This window comes from Nicotiana attenuata, unplaced genomic scaffold, assembly GCF_001879085.1.
Source record: "Nicotiana attenuata strain UT unplaced genomic scaffold, NIATTr2, whole genome shotgun sequence".
Classification (NCBI taxonomy): domain Eukaryota; kingdom Viridiplantae; phylum Streptophyta; class Magnoliopsida; order Solanales; family Solanaceae; genus Nicotiana; species Nicotiana attenuata.
Genome location: NW_017671311.1, coordinates 261,900 through 275,719, shown reverse-complemented (window position 1 = coordinate 275,719; position 13,820 = coordinate 261,900). Strand labels below are relative to the sequence as shown.

At 37.0% G+C, this 13,820-nt stretch overlaps 1 protein-coding gene across 1 annotated transcript; it reads right to left on the bottom strand.

The window, feature by feature from the left end:
* Positions 1–8,379: 8,379 nt before the first annotated feature.
* Positions 8,380–9,780, bottom strand: LOC109207461 (zinc finger protein ZAT5-like). Its single transcript, XM_019370387.1, has one exon. It carries the CDS (start codon positions 9,647–9,649, stop codon positions 8,558–8,560), a length of 1,092 nt encoding a protein of 363 aa, XP_019225932.1. The 5' UTR covers positions 9,650–9,780; the 3' UTR covers positions 8,380–8,557.
* Positions 9,781–13,820: the final 4,040 nt, after the last annotated feature.

Genomic DNA, 13,820 nt, shown 5'->3' with positions numbered 1-13,820 from the left:
AAAATCCTTATTCTAAAAGGAATAAACTAAATCCTATTTTAAGAAGGAAAGGGTCTTGGCTTCTTGAAATCAATCTTGGGCCTTTTGAACTTGAAGACACGTCCACACACCTATTCGTGGGCATATAAGAACTTGTTTTTGGCGAGCTAAATAACAAAAAGCTAATATAGCTTCNTTGCTATAGATTAGGATATCGTCAAAGTAGACAACAACAAACTTCCCAATGAATGGTCTAAACACATGAGTCATAAGCCTCATGAATGTGCTAGGAGCATTTGACAAACCAAAAGGCATTACCAACCATTCATATAAGCCTTTGACTAGTCTTGAAGGCAGTCTTCCATTCATCACCTTCTCTCATACGAATCTGGTGGTACCCACTCTTCAAATCAATCTTTGAAAAGATCGTAGAGCCATGTAATTGGTCAAATAGATCATCAAAACTTATTGGGAAGCGATATTTGATAGTGATCTTGTTGATTGCTCGACTGTCAACACACATCCTCCAAGTGCCATTTTTCTTAGGAACAAGCAAAGCAGGTACGGCACAGGGACTAAGGATCTCCCTTATTAAACCCCTCTCCAATAATTCTTCGACTTGCCTTTGGAGTTCAGCTTGTTGTGTAGGATTCATCCTATAAGCGGCCTTGTTTGGCAATATGCTCCAGGTATAAGGTCAATTTGATGTTGAATATCGCGCATGGGTGGAAGTTCTAATGGAACATCTTCAGAGATCACATCATCAAACTTAGCAAGTAACTTCTTGGCTCGTGTATCTAACTCATGCTCCTTATCTTGTGAGTCTTCCATGGCTATTGCTATGTACAATGGCTCTCCTTTATTGATGTGCCCAATAATTTGTGATCTGGTCATTAGCGTATCAGACACGGTCTTTGCCTTCTTTGAAAGTTCTTTAGGGTGAAATAGCGTCAAAACGATCTTACGTCCATCAATTATGAATGAATAGGTGTTACGGTATCCATCATGAAGAGCACGCTTATCATATTGCCATGGTCTTCCAAGTAGTAAATGGCAAGCATCCATCTTTACCACATCACACCAAATTTGGTCTTTATAGATCTTACCAATAGAAAAAGGGACCAAGCATCTTTTAGTGACTTTCATACCTCCACCATATTGCAGCCACCCGACTTTGTAAGGTTTGGGGTGTATCTCAGTCTCCAAACCCAATTTAGTCACCATCTCTTCCGAAACAGCATTAGTGCAACTTCACCATCGATAATCACTGAACATACCTTGCCATGTGATGTACACCTCGTGTGGAAAAGGGCCTCTCATTGCAATGATTCTTCATCTTCATGTTCAGCATGTAAGATCCTTTGAATAACAAGCATATCACCTTCATCAGGTTCTACATAGGCATCCTCATCTTCCTCATTAACTTCCTCAATTGGTTGGTTTTCTTCATGATTGGAATCATCTTCTTCGTTAACCAACATAACAGCCTTTCGGTTGGGACAATCTGCTTGCACATGCCCAAAACCTTGGCACTTAAAACATCTTCCCCTAGTCATATCCCCCTGAGGTTTCTTCTCATCACCCTTTGAAGATGAATTAGAAGAATTACGTCTATAATAGGCTTTGGGATTTCCACCACTACCGCTACTAGTACTCCCCTGGTTGGGGTAATTCTTCTTGGAGTATAATTTCTTTGGCTCCTTTTGTTGTTGTTCGATGTTGATGGCAAGCTTTTGTACATCATTGAATGTCCAATAAGGTTGTAGGCGAATAACATCGGTGATGGCACGCCTTAGGCCACCAATATATCTTGCTATAGTCTGTTCCTCAGGTTCTCGGGTATCACACTTAATCATGAGGTATTCAAACTCTCGAGTATAGTCTTCCACGGTCTGGTCTCCTTGGCGAAAGTAATGAAATTTAAGATAATTCTCTTGTTTGTACGTATCAGGAAGAAAACGTCTTCGAAGTTCTCTCTTCATCTTCTCCCAAGTTCGAATCTTACCACGACCTTCTCTTTCTCTTTCTCGCTTCAAACTTTCCCACCAAAGTGAAGCACATCCCTTAAACTTGATAGAAGCGATCTTAACCTTTTTTTCCTCAGAATAATCCTTGAACTCAAAGATTCGTTCTATGGTCAATAACCACTCCATAAACGCATCCCCTTGTGCTTTTCCATCAAAATCAGGAACATCAACCTTCACATCATCCCTTTTCTCCCAAGTATGGTTCTTCCTTCTCCTTGGGCGATCAGAGTCATCGTCTCGTTGTGTCCTAGCAGGATCCTATCTTTCACTAGAGTCATCTCCATCAGCCACATGAAATTGGTTAATATCAGAGTCCCCTTCATCTTCTTCCTTGGGCCTTCTACGCCGTTCTTGCCTTTCGTAGTGTTGGAGTTGCCTCTGTAGCTGTTCTATTGTCCTTCTCATCTCTTCCATCTCCATGTCACAATCAGCTGCTCTTCCTTCACCTTCTTGAACCCAATGACCTTGTCTTGCTTGCATATTAGGTTCACCACCTGCTGCTCTGATACCAAATTGATGTGATTCTTTGAGTTAACAAAGAATCAATCGACCAGGATCAAGATCTTGAAACGAAAACGTCGTTTGTGGGCCGGTTTCAAGAAATAATGTATCTCAAGCTTTAAGACTCGGAATCTGATGATTCAAAAACGAGATAAAAGGTGACGATCTGAACTATAAGAAAGACTATTTACTCGTTCAAAACAAGTAAATATTGATGATGTAACGGTTCAAGGAAAGTTATGATCCTATGATAACAAATAAAAAATGAATTTAGATCAAGAAATGTGTTCTTGAATGATCAAGAACTATAAGATTCCTAAAGTCACCACTTGGAATCAATTAACGTGATAAAGAAATACCACACGCAATTGAAAACAAGATAAAGACTATCACCACTTTGCTTGGAACCAAAAACAAGGATAAAGAAGACAAAATAGAGAAAAACACTCTATTGCAAGTTAGGGTAAAGCTCAAAAACGTGAATTGCATTCTACAAGGCAAGAGAACCCTTTATATAGGCCTAGAGTCTATTCTTTGATGACTACAATTCTTATTCTAATAAGGAAATAAAATAACTAGACAAGGAAAGTAAAATCCCTATTCTATAAGGAAAAGAAACTAGAATCCTACTAAAAGGAAAATCCTTATTCTAAAAGGAATAAACTAAATCCTATTTTAAGAAGGAAAGGGTCTTGGCTTCTTGAAATCAATCTTGGGCCTTTTGAACTTGAAGACACGTCCACACACCTATTCGTGGGCATATAAGAACTTGTTTTTGGCGAGCTAAATAACAAAAAGCTAATATAGCTTCTTGATTTGCATCAGGGGCCCAGTTTACTGCTCATTTTTGGCAATCCTTTCAAGAAGGATTGGGTACAAGTGTCAATTAGAGTACCGTTTTCATCCACAAACTGACGGACAGGCTGAGAGGACTATTCAAACGCTTGAAGATATGTTGTGAGCTTGTGTCCTTGATTTTGGTGGGAATTGGGATGTATACTTACCTTTGATTGAGTTTTCCTACAATAATAGCTATCATACTAGTATCCAGATGGCTCCCTATGAGGCTTTGTATGGACGATGTTGTAGATCACCCATTGGATGGTTTGAGCCGACTGAGGTAGGACTACTTGGCCCCGATCTTGTATATGATGCCTTAGAGAAGGTGACTTTGATTCAACAACGGCTTAAGACCGCTCAGAGCTGACAAAAAAGCTATACCGATGTACATCGACGTAAGTTGGAGTTTAAAGAGGACGATCAAGGGTTCTTAAAGGTATCGCCAATAAAGGGCGTTATGAGATTTGGAAAGAAGGGCAAGCTAAGTCCTAGATTTATTGGTGCATATCGAATCTTGAAAAGGATTGGTGAAGTAGCCTACAAGCTGGAGTTACCTGCATCGCATCGATGACTTTGATTCATCCTGTTTTTCATGTATCGATGCTACGGGGGTATGTTCCCTATCCCGCTCACATCATCTCACCGGAGGTAGTAGAAATAAATGACGGTTTAACTTATGACGAAGAACCGGCTGAGATTCTTGATCGGCATGTCCGTAGGTTGAGGACTAAGGACATAGCTTCACTTAAAGTGTTATGGCGTAATCATGACGTCGAGGAGGCTACTTGGGAGGCCGAGGAAGACATGAAAATCCGATATCCACACTTATTCACGACTTCAGGTATCATTATGTTGAAATTTTGAGTTTAGGGTTTATCATAATTTATTTCTATGGGACAGGTGATTGATTGATTTATCTATTGTACATGGTTGTTAGACTTGTCTTATGGTAATAAATTTTATTAGTGTAATGTCAGGAGAGGCTATGTAATGGTGGTTGGAGATATATGAAGCCATGAAGGCATTTATTGATGTAGTTATGACGAGTAGAGCCATGTAGGGTCTTGTATATTGTACTCTTGTGGATCGCTGTCAGGTTAAAATTTTTGGATAGGCCCATAAATAAAGGAAACTCTGTCGAAATTCTTAGAAATTTAGAGTGTTAGTCAAATTTCGAATCCTTAAAAGTTGAGGAGTAAGGAAAGACATGGAGATTACACTTTTGGGCTTTAATACGACCAAGGATTTACATTCGAGGATGAATTTTTTTTATAAGTAGGAGTGAATGTAAAGCCCCGCAAATTTTTACAATTAATCGGACTAATGTTGAGCTTGGAAATTTTAATCCTTGAAGGATGAATCATGGATTAACCTGCAAACAAAGATGTTAGATTGCAAATGAGTCAAAAAGGGAAGTTAACGTTAATTCCCAAAGCAAAGAATCAAAGTGAAAAGGAAAAGGAGAGGAAGGAAATTTGGTATCAAACGGATTACATTGGCATTGGCAGATCATTGCATCAAGAGGTAGCTACAGGTGATGCTCACCAAGGTTGGTACGACGCATCCCCATAGCGTCCAATTTTTTCTAGCTGCCACAATGTTGGCAGTGAACTCCAGTCATAGCGCCAACCGTGGCATCCGCACAAAATGAAGGAACTGGGACGCACGCTATGAAGCATGCGACGCGTCCCATGCGGCATCCGAGTTCTGAATCCTTGTAAAGGCAATTACGGGAGGAGATTGGTCTTTTATTTTGGGCATTGTCTTTGAAGGCTTAGGAAGAGAAAGGAGTCTCATGCCATTAATGCATCTTCAAGTTAAGAACTAAATGCCTTTCATTTGTAGATTTGGTTCCTTTATTATATCTCTTAACCCTCCAACATCATGGGATTCATAGATTTCTGAAGCAAATCTCAAGAACACTTCAAGAAACTCAAACCTTGAAAATTCTATGGTTTGACAAAGAGGTAATCCCTTCAATCCAAACTTAAGTATTGTACTCCATGGACGTAGTAGAGTGTATTTATGAAGGTAGATTGTATTTAAACATATATTCATGAAACCCTAGAAGAGTTGGTTGGTAGGGATGATTAATAATGTTGGGTCTTGTTTGAACGATGTTATTTTGAGCTTCTAGTGGAACGACTAGATCCCATACTATGTTTAATAAAGGATTTGGAGTTAAAATTCAAAGGTAGACCTTCAAATGATGAAATATGGAGTTTTGCTAATCTTATGAAATTGGATTAAAGTGTTAAACACTCAGTTGGCTTAGTTGGTATTGTTGTGACGCATTATTGAATCATGTGAGTTCGTATACGTAGATTGGATTCGTTGGCATTATTGGAACATTTGGGGTAAGGTTGGAAGTATTTTGAGGTACGTTGAAACTTATTACCCTCGGATCTTTTCTCCAAACTCATATCGAAACACGATTAAATTGAGTTTTTCAAATTTGAGTCCTAGCTTGTGGGGACGAGCGAGTTGGGATTGTACCATTTCTTGCATCATAAAAGATTTAAATGCTATGAATATTGTTTTCTTGAAATGTTAGTCTAATTTTAAACCTAAATAAATGATGAGTAGCACTTGTAGTATTTTTGGAATGGAAATATATGAGTTGTGAAATATCGGGGATTTAACTATTATCAAATAGTTGATTTGGCTATGAATATCGTTATTGATAAATGTAAAGGTTTTGGGAGTTACTTAAGTTCATCGAGATTGACTTTGAATACTTTTCCTCATTAGGTCATGAAACTACACGTGCCGGTGTAGGCGTAGAACCTACCTTATGGTTGGGAACTACGTCAGAGTACTTCCCATTAGGGGGTACTATTGTGCTACTTATTTAGTACGGCTGAGTCAATTCGTGTGACACAACGATGAGACGACCTGAGCAAATAGGGTATATGATACTTGCCGCTCGGTACATAACCTAGTTGACCTTCTTTCATGTCGGTGATGGAATAGTGCTCCTGGTAAATAAAAAATCTAACATGATTTGCAAAGATTAATGCTAAAGGAAGACTTTGAAATATGTTTTACCATATTAATTTATTTTATTTTCTAAATTGTTAATTGATATGAAGACTTCTTTCTTATATCAATTGTTATTGCATATCTTATATCTTCTTAAGTCTTGTCCTATTTTCTTTTGGGGAACACTTCATGATTCGTACTAGGCATGTGGAGCTTAGGCCTTTCGGCCACATTTCTATTTCTGTTTTCAGGGACTGGACCTGAGCAGCTTGGACCGCGTGGATAGGGCAGCTCTACATTTTCTGTTGACACTTTTGGTGAGACTCCACCCTCACACCCGTGGAGGACCTTATTATATTATTATTTTTTTGAGCCACCGGGTTATGCCTTGGTTGGCTACTTCATTCCGTGTCATAGAGATTCCATAGAAAATAGTAGTATTCATTTTTGGGTTGTACCTATGGTTACTCATATGACATGCATGAATGAAACTTTCTTTTATCTTTATGAAGTTTTCTTTCGAAGGAAAATATTTGCTTAAAAATATTTTTCACGTTTTGGTTTATATCTTAAAATAATTGTATTTGAAGAGGCTTTCGCATCCTCCTATATGCATATAGATGAATATGAATCTATGGGATGGTTCACTCGGGTCGGGTGGAATACCGAGTGTCGATCACGTAGTTTTAGGGCGTGATAGGGAAAAATTATTGGAATTCTATGAAAGATCGTCAAACTCTTTCTCGCTATACCCAGCCGATTCTCAAGGACCAATGGTATAGCATTACATTTTAACAGACAGATGAAAGCTAGGTCTCTACTCATTCTTCATGAGGAAGAAAGGCCTTGTTGTCATCTAGATCGACGTAAAGCCTTCACCTTTACTAGGGATCTCAGATTTACTTTACTTTCACCGTTAAACAAGTCTTAGATTCGATTCCTTGGAATAGAAAACATATTGGCAGGGAGCACTTTATCTCTTTAGTGAGCATATTCATTGCAACGATGGATTAGTTGAACCAGTAAATTTCAAATATAAGATAATTTAACGAAAAAAATGGGAGGCATCCCATTGAAATAGGGAAAGCGGAGCCATCATACTAAAACGTGAAAATAATATGGGCTAGCCAGTTTTCGGACTGGTAATTGAAAAATAGTAAGCTTTTGCAAAGTCATTGAAAAATAGCTACTATTTTGCTGAAAGACGGAAAGTTCCAATATTATGGAGCTCCTGCGCGCGTATAAACTTATAGCATATTATGTTGGAACTCCAGCACACAGAAAGTTTAAGCATAATATACAGGATTATGGAGTTCCGTGTATAAACTTCCAGCATATTATGTTGGAACTCCAACACATTATGAAATTCCAGCACATTATTCTGGAATCTCATATGTAAAAAATTCGAACTCCAGCATATTATGCGGGAATTTTCCCAACTTTCAAGGGTATTTTTATTTAGATTTTATCTTTACATGAAAAAATGGCTAATTTTCGATTACTTTCGGAACAGTGACTATTTTTCAATTACATCTTATAGATCTGGCTATATCTGATTTTTATCCTACTAAAAGTTATGTACTCTTTCTTGCTCAGTATAACTACCGAACCATTGGGCTTTTTAACTTCAGTCAATCAGCCTTAATTATGAGGGTTTTTCGTATGACACTCTTAAATCTCTTGCTTAAGATCATTCAGAAAGTTTAGGACTCCGAGGACGACTTCCATACAATTCTTGCAAGAGTCATAGAAGTGTCAATACAATGACATATATAAACAAATCTTAATACAACCACCGAAGCACAGCTCATAATGGCAAAACATGCAAATAATATATTAAATCATTAATCAATTCTCACATATTAATTTCTTACATGTTTATAGTTGTTCCAACCCGTTATTAGCTAAAAGACTATTCATTTGTAAAACTAAAGTACTTCTAGTCAAACTATATTTGTAGTGTAAATAAGTGTACATAACTTAGATCTATAAATATTCTATTTTTCTACTTTAAATGCAACAAATAAAGCTAGCTATTAGACACCATAACTACATTAAATTTTAGTACAACTCTAGTTAGCAATGTATGAAATTGTAAGAGATGAAAGAATGGTGGTGACTATCATATACCTTTTAACAATGTCCATCTATAATCGTGAATGTTCGTGTATAAATTAATATAATTTGGGTTGAGAGAGAGAAGGAAAAAAAAAAGAATTGAACCATTGTCAATAATGACAATCAATTAGTTGTGGGGTGGTGGACAAAACAAGAGCTGTTTGTTCCTGTTGTTGCTGTTGCTGTTGCTTTTGTGTTTGTTCTTGATCTTGTTGTTGCTCTATAGCAACTGGATATTTTGGTGGATACTGAAAATTTCTTGATTGATGATTTTGATCTTCTGGAGCTGGAAGATTTAGATCTAATGACAACCCAACATTTCTTGGTTTCTTCAAATTATTTGGAGATTCTTCAAAGGAAATTGCTTGAGTATTTAATGGACTTAAACACAAAGATGTATTAGCACCCCCTCTATGTCGTCTCATGTGACCACCTAAAGCTTGTCCTGAGTTAAATTCTGCACCACAATATGAACATGTGTGGATTCTAGGAGAAGATTTGTTATTTGGACTTTCCATATTAAAATTGCTGAATTGGGTTGAAAGAGGAGATAATGGTGACAATTTGTTGATGTTGTTGTTATGTTTGTAATTTGTTGGTGGTGAGGGCTCATCTTGGTCTGAAAAATGGAAGAATGTTTTTTTTGGTTCTATGGTTAGTGGTTTTGGTTTTTTATGACTTGCTCTATGTCCACCTAAGGCTTGGAATGATGGGAATGTACGATTACATGTCTTGCATTCGTACACATATGTCCCCGCCTTGGCACCATTTCCAATGTTGGTCGTTTCGACATACCTTTTGCTGTTGAATTTGCTTTGGTACAACCCCATGTCATCATTGAAAAGATTGAACAATTTGCTAGGTGGAGACTCTATAAATCTTTGACGAGAAGAAGGATGACCACCTTGAGACAAGAGGATTAGACACTTGGCCGTTTCTTCTTCCTCCTCGGTGGGGACATCCTCATCAGGGAAGTTTTCAGCTGAAGTGGCAAGAGGCTGACTAATATTATTGTCGTTATTGTTATTGTTGTTAATGATGGTGATCTCTCTACCATCTCCGCCATCATCATCAGTTGATGAATGCGCGGCGATGGTGAAAGGGATGGGAGATTGAGGCCTAAGACGTTTAGTGCGCTTGCCCTTAACAATGTGGGATAGGTCCTTAGAGACCCCTACCACTTCTTCTTGAGGAGTCTCCATCTATCTTCATCCACCACCAATATGTTAAAAACATGAAATTAACAAACAACAACTCCCCCCCAAAAGAAATGGAAGATTAAAAGGGTGGGGGGAGAATGAAAGAACAAAAGAGAAAAGAAAGAGAATAGAGAAATACTAGAGAAAGCGATGAGGACGGAGAGTGGAGGGTTATGAATACTTATATACCAAAATAGTGAAATGAAGGTTTTTAGAAGTCAAAGAAGAGACAGAGACCATTAATTATTAAATATATTTACTGAATTAGAATGATACTAACTGAAAGTGGCCACCTTCCAATCATTTGTGAGAAAGCAAAATGAGTGGGAGAAGAATTATAAGAGGGTGTCAAAACTTAAGTGATGAGAGAAACGTGGAGAAAAGGAGAGAGATTATTTATTACTTATTGCATTTGACTGAATACGAAGTTTAAAAGTTCAAATATTTATGTATACATTATACTTGACACATAATATAAGTAAATGGACAGCTCGGTGCTCGAAACATTCCGCGTTTACGTAGGGTTCAGGGCAGTGTCCACTCCAGGGGTGTGATGTAGGCAGCTTACCCTGATGTAAGCATTAATGGCTGATTCCACGGTTCGAATCCGTAATCTATAGGTCCCATGGAAACAAATTTACCGTTGCTCCAAGGCTCTCGTATGATATATTAATATAAGTATAAGTTAAAAAAAGTTAAGATATATAGATATCAAATTGGATCTCTTAAGAAGCATCTCATTAGTTAGTAATGTGATTAATTACTAAAATGGTAATGATAGGTTTCATGGACTTTAAAACCTCCCATTAATTCATATATTATATACAACTTTTACTCAGCAAGTCACCTCTTAGTTACTAGCTTACATCTCGTGCATGGCCAGCTTGACAATAATTAATATAATAATTTATAGCTGTTACTGAACCAATTATTTTGTTCCGTTGATTGTTTATTTGGATGGAGGACACCTGTATGGATCACACTGAGTTCCATTAGGGGAAATGTTGACATATACTCCTAGTAAGATAAGGTAGTACTATCAAATAATATTATAGTTCCAATAATCACTCTTAACTAGTCTAGCTAGAGTACTTGAATTGCATGGATGAAAAAGAAACTGTTTTTTTTTTTTTTTGGCTTAAGAAAGGAAAATGACAGAAAACTAAAGTATTTCATCAGGTCTATAATTATAGGTTTTTTAGCTACTTGTGGAGAAAAATATTTAAGTCTTAATCATAAGAATATAAAGGTAACTGGAACATAAAGGTAGACTGAAAAAAAAGTAATAAATGATTTCTCGTCTTATAAAATATCAAATATTTCGAAACAAATTTATTTTATCAAAACGACTAATATTGGGTAACAACTAGAAGAATTGAACCCCGGGCTAAAAATACCTTTTTAGCTTCCTTAATTTAATTTTGTTTTAAGAAAGAAACTTGTGGTATAGGATCACTTATAGTTCATGCATTTTCCAATTTTTAAAGCAGCTGGCAGAGGCGGATCTAGAATATTTAGTATATGGGTGCATCATTAAAAAAAAAATGTATTTAGTGGTAATTGATCCTTATACCTCTTAGTAAATAACTCAACCTTCAACCATTTGCACAATTCAACTTTTATGGAGCATGGGTGTCAACAGTTAATATTATACTAATTTTAAAAAATATATACGTAAAATATCTAATTTTACGAAGATAGCATGGGTTCACGTGCCCCGTAATTATACCTATATATCCGACCTTGGCTGGCAGTTCGTGAGTGGATCAATAGTACTATATATAAAATATATTACTATTCTTTTGGTAAGATATAAAGAGAGATAAAGTCAAAGGGCAAAGGAAGGCAAGTTCTTGTCATGAAAGCATTGAATTGTGTGTTTGTGTATTGCACGTAAGGAAAGTAGGTTTGGGAGACAAGCAAAAGATTCAGTTCATGTCCTTAACCCACCCTTCTTGTTATAAGCCACTTCTCCAATACTTTATCCTCGGCAGAGAACATAATCTTGTTATATATCCTTATTCATTGTTTTGGAATCATATCTATAAATTGAAATTGTTGAGTTAGCACTACTACTAGTTTTTCGGCCTGAGAAACCAAAAGTATATTGTTTTAAAAGAAGTGTTTATTTTAGAAAATGCTTGATCAAGCTTTTAGAAAGAAAAAAAATATTTTTTGGAACAATAGCTTAGCCGGTTTTTTCATAAGCTTAAAAAAGTAGTTTTTTCCTGGAAGCTGTTGGGATCAAACACGCATGCAAGTATATGCGATCGACAAATAATAAAGTGATAAAAAAGTATCAATGGACTTATGATTAACTATCATCTAAATTAAACTAGTGACGGGTTATTTGCTAAAGTGGTTGTGAGGAAGATAATTGTGGTTGTTATTGTAACTAAAATCACTATGAAAACTAACAAGCAAGCAAGAGACCAAGAACGCCAATAGAACACACAGACAATTAGGATCAAATTTATTAAGTTGGGCATATTCCGGGTTACGGGATTGATGTCTATCCTATTGAGTTTTTCAGATGATTTCACTATTTGATCTATCTGATTCGCTGATTAACATGGCTTATTTTGCTCTCGAGATTCTTTCGATGCCTTGCTCGTTTATTCAGGCCAAACTAATACTATATGTCTATAGAAATAAAATTAACTAGAACGCATGTGTACCTCCTACAATAATAACCAAGTAAGGCAACTAAAACATGTCTATCATGATAGCTCTACGCACAAGGATAAAGTTTTGGAAGCACCAAGAGCGCCATTCACAAGGTTTTAAGCTAAGGAAAAGTAAGACAATATTGCTGGGCTTCAAGAGAGATTAAGAAGGCGCTAATTGTGGAAGAAGAGCTCAAAACTTGTGGAGGTGTTGGATCACAGGATGTACAGCAGCCCAATCCATTACTAAGGAAGTCGACTAGAGTTGAACTGGCCCAACTAAAGCCTCCCTAACATATTTGTATTGGATTACTGTAACTTAATAAGATGCGGGTCCATTTGTAATTAGTGTGCATTTTTACTCATTTTGTCCAGACGGGGTTTACTATCCAATAAGAAAGAAAATCATTTTCCCCTATTTTTTCTCTTTCTCAAAACGTTAGAACTAGGGTTCGTCATTTACATTTTACCTTGATTCTGCTTCGATCCTTCATGTTTTCATGGTATCAGAGCCATCAATGTCTTCCTTAGATCATGGCCTTTCGAGCGATCCTACCATTGCCACTTGATTTTGCCGATTTCGTTTTCTTTGACGAGGCTGTGACGGTGCATTTTTGCTTCTTTTTTTTGGGTGGAATCTGTTCATTCTCGCTGGTGTTTCTTCCTTGTCCTCTGATTTTGATGTAGAAGGCTCCTGCTTTTCAAGTTTATTTTGAAGAAGTTTGGTAATATCTTCTTCTCCTCTCAATTTTTGTTGAACTGGTGAGCTGTCGTGTGTTGTTTCTCTGTGTGTTTAATGTCTCTTTGGCTTCTGCTCTCTGAAGTCTCTGTTACATGATTTTTATATTTTTGTTTGTGATTGTGATTTGAGACCTTAATTTTGCCCGTGTGTGCTTAAGTATGGGTTCTACTGGTGATTCTTCGACTACACCTACTAATCCGATTCTATCTCATACTTCCACTTCTGTTGAGCCGTCTCATCCATTGTACCTCTATCCCTCTGACTCTCCTAGGACTATACTTGTTTCCAGCACTTTCAATGGGTTGTGATATGGATGTTGGAGAAGAAGCATGTTAATAGGGCTATCCTGTAAGAATAAGTTGGGGTTGATCAATGGATCAGTTGCTAAGCCAAGTGCCGACTCTGTTTTGTACGAATGACTTAGTCACTGCGTGGATACTAAATAGCCTTGATACCGAGATTAGAGAAATCATAATGTACACTGAGTCAGCTCAAAAGTTGTGGAAAGAAATTGAGCAGAGATATGGTAAACCTAATAGGACTAAGGTGTTCCAAATCTTCAAGGACCTATCCTCCATTTCCCAGGGTTCTTCTTCTATTGCATCCTATTTTAATCGTATGAAAAACTGTGGGATAAACTTGCTTTCTCGATTTATTATCCAGAATGTGTATGTGGGTGCAATGAAGCTTTTCAGAAAATAGAAGAAGATCAAAAGGTTCATCAGTTATTAATGGGTTGAATGAGTTATATTCTGGAGTCAGAAGA

Excerpts from the sequence above, each read along its gene's own strand:
- LOC109207461 (XM_019370387.1), bottom strand. The coding sequence starts at position 9,649 with ATGGAGACTCCTCAAGAAGAAGTGGTAGGGGTCTCTAAGGACCTATCC.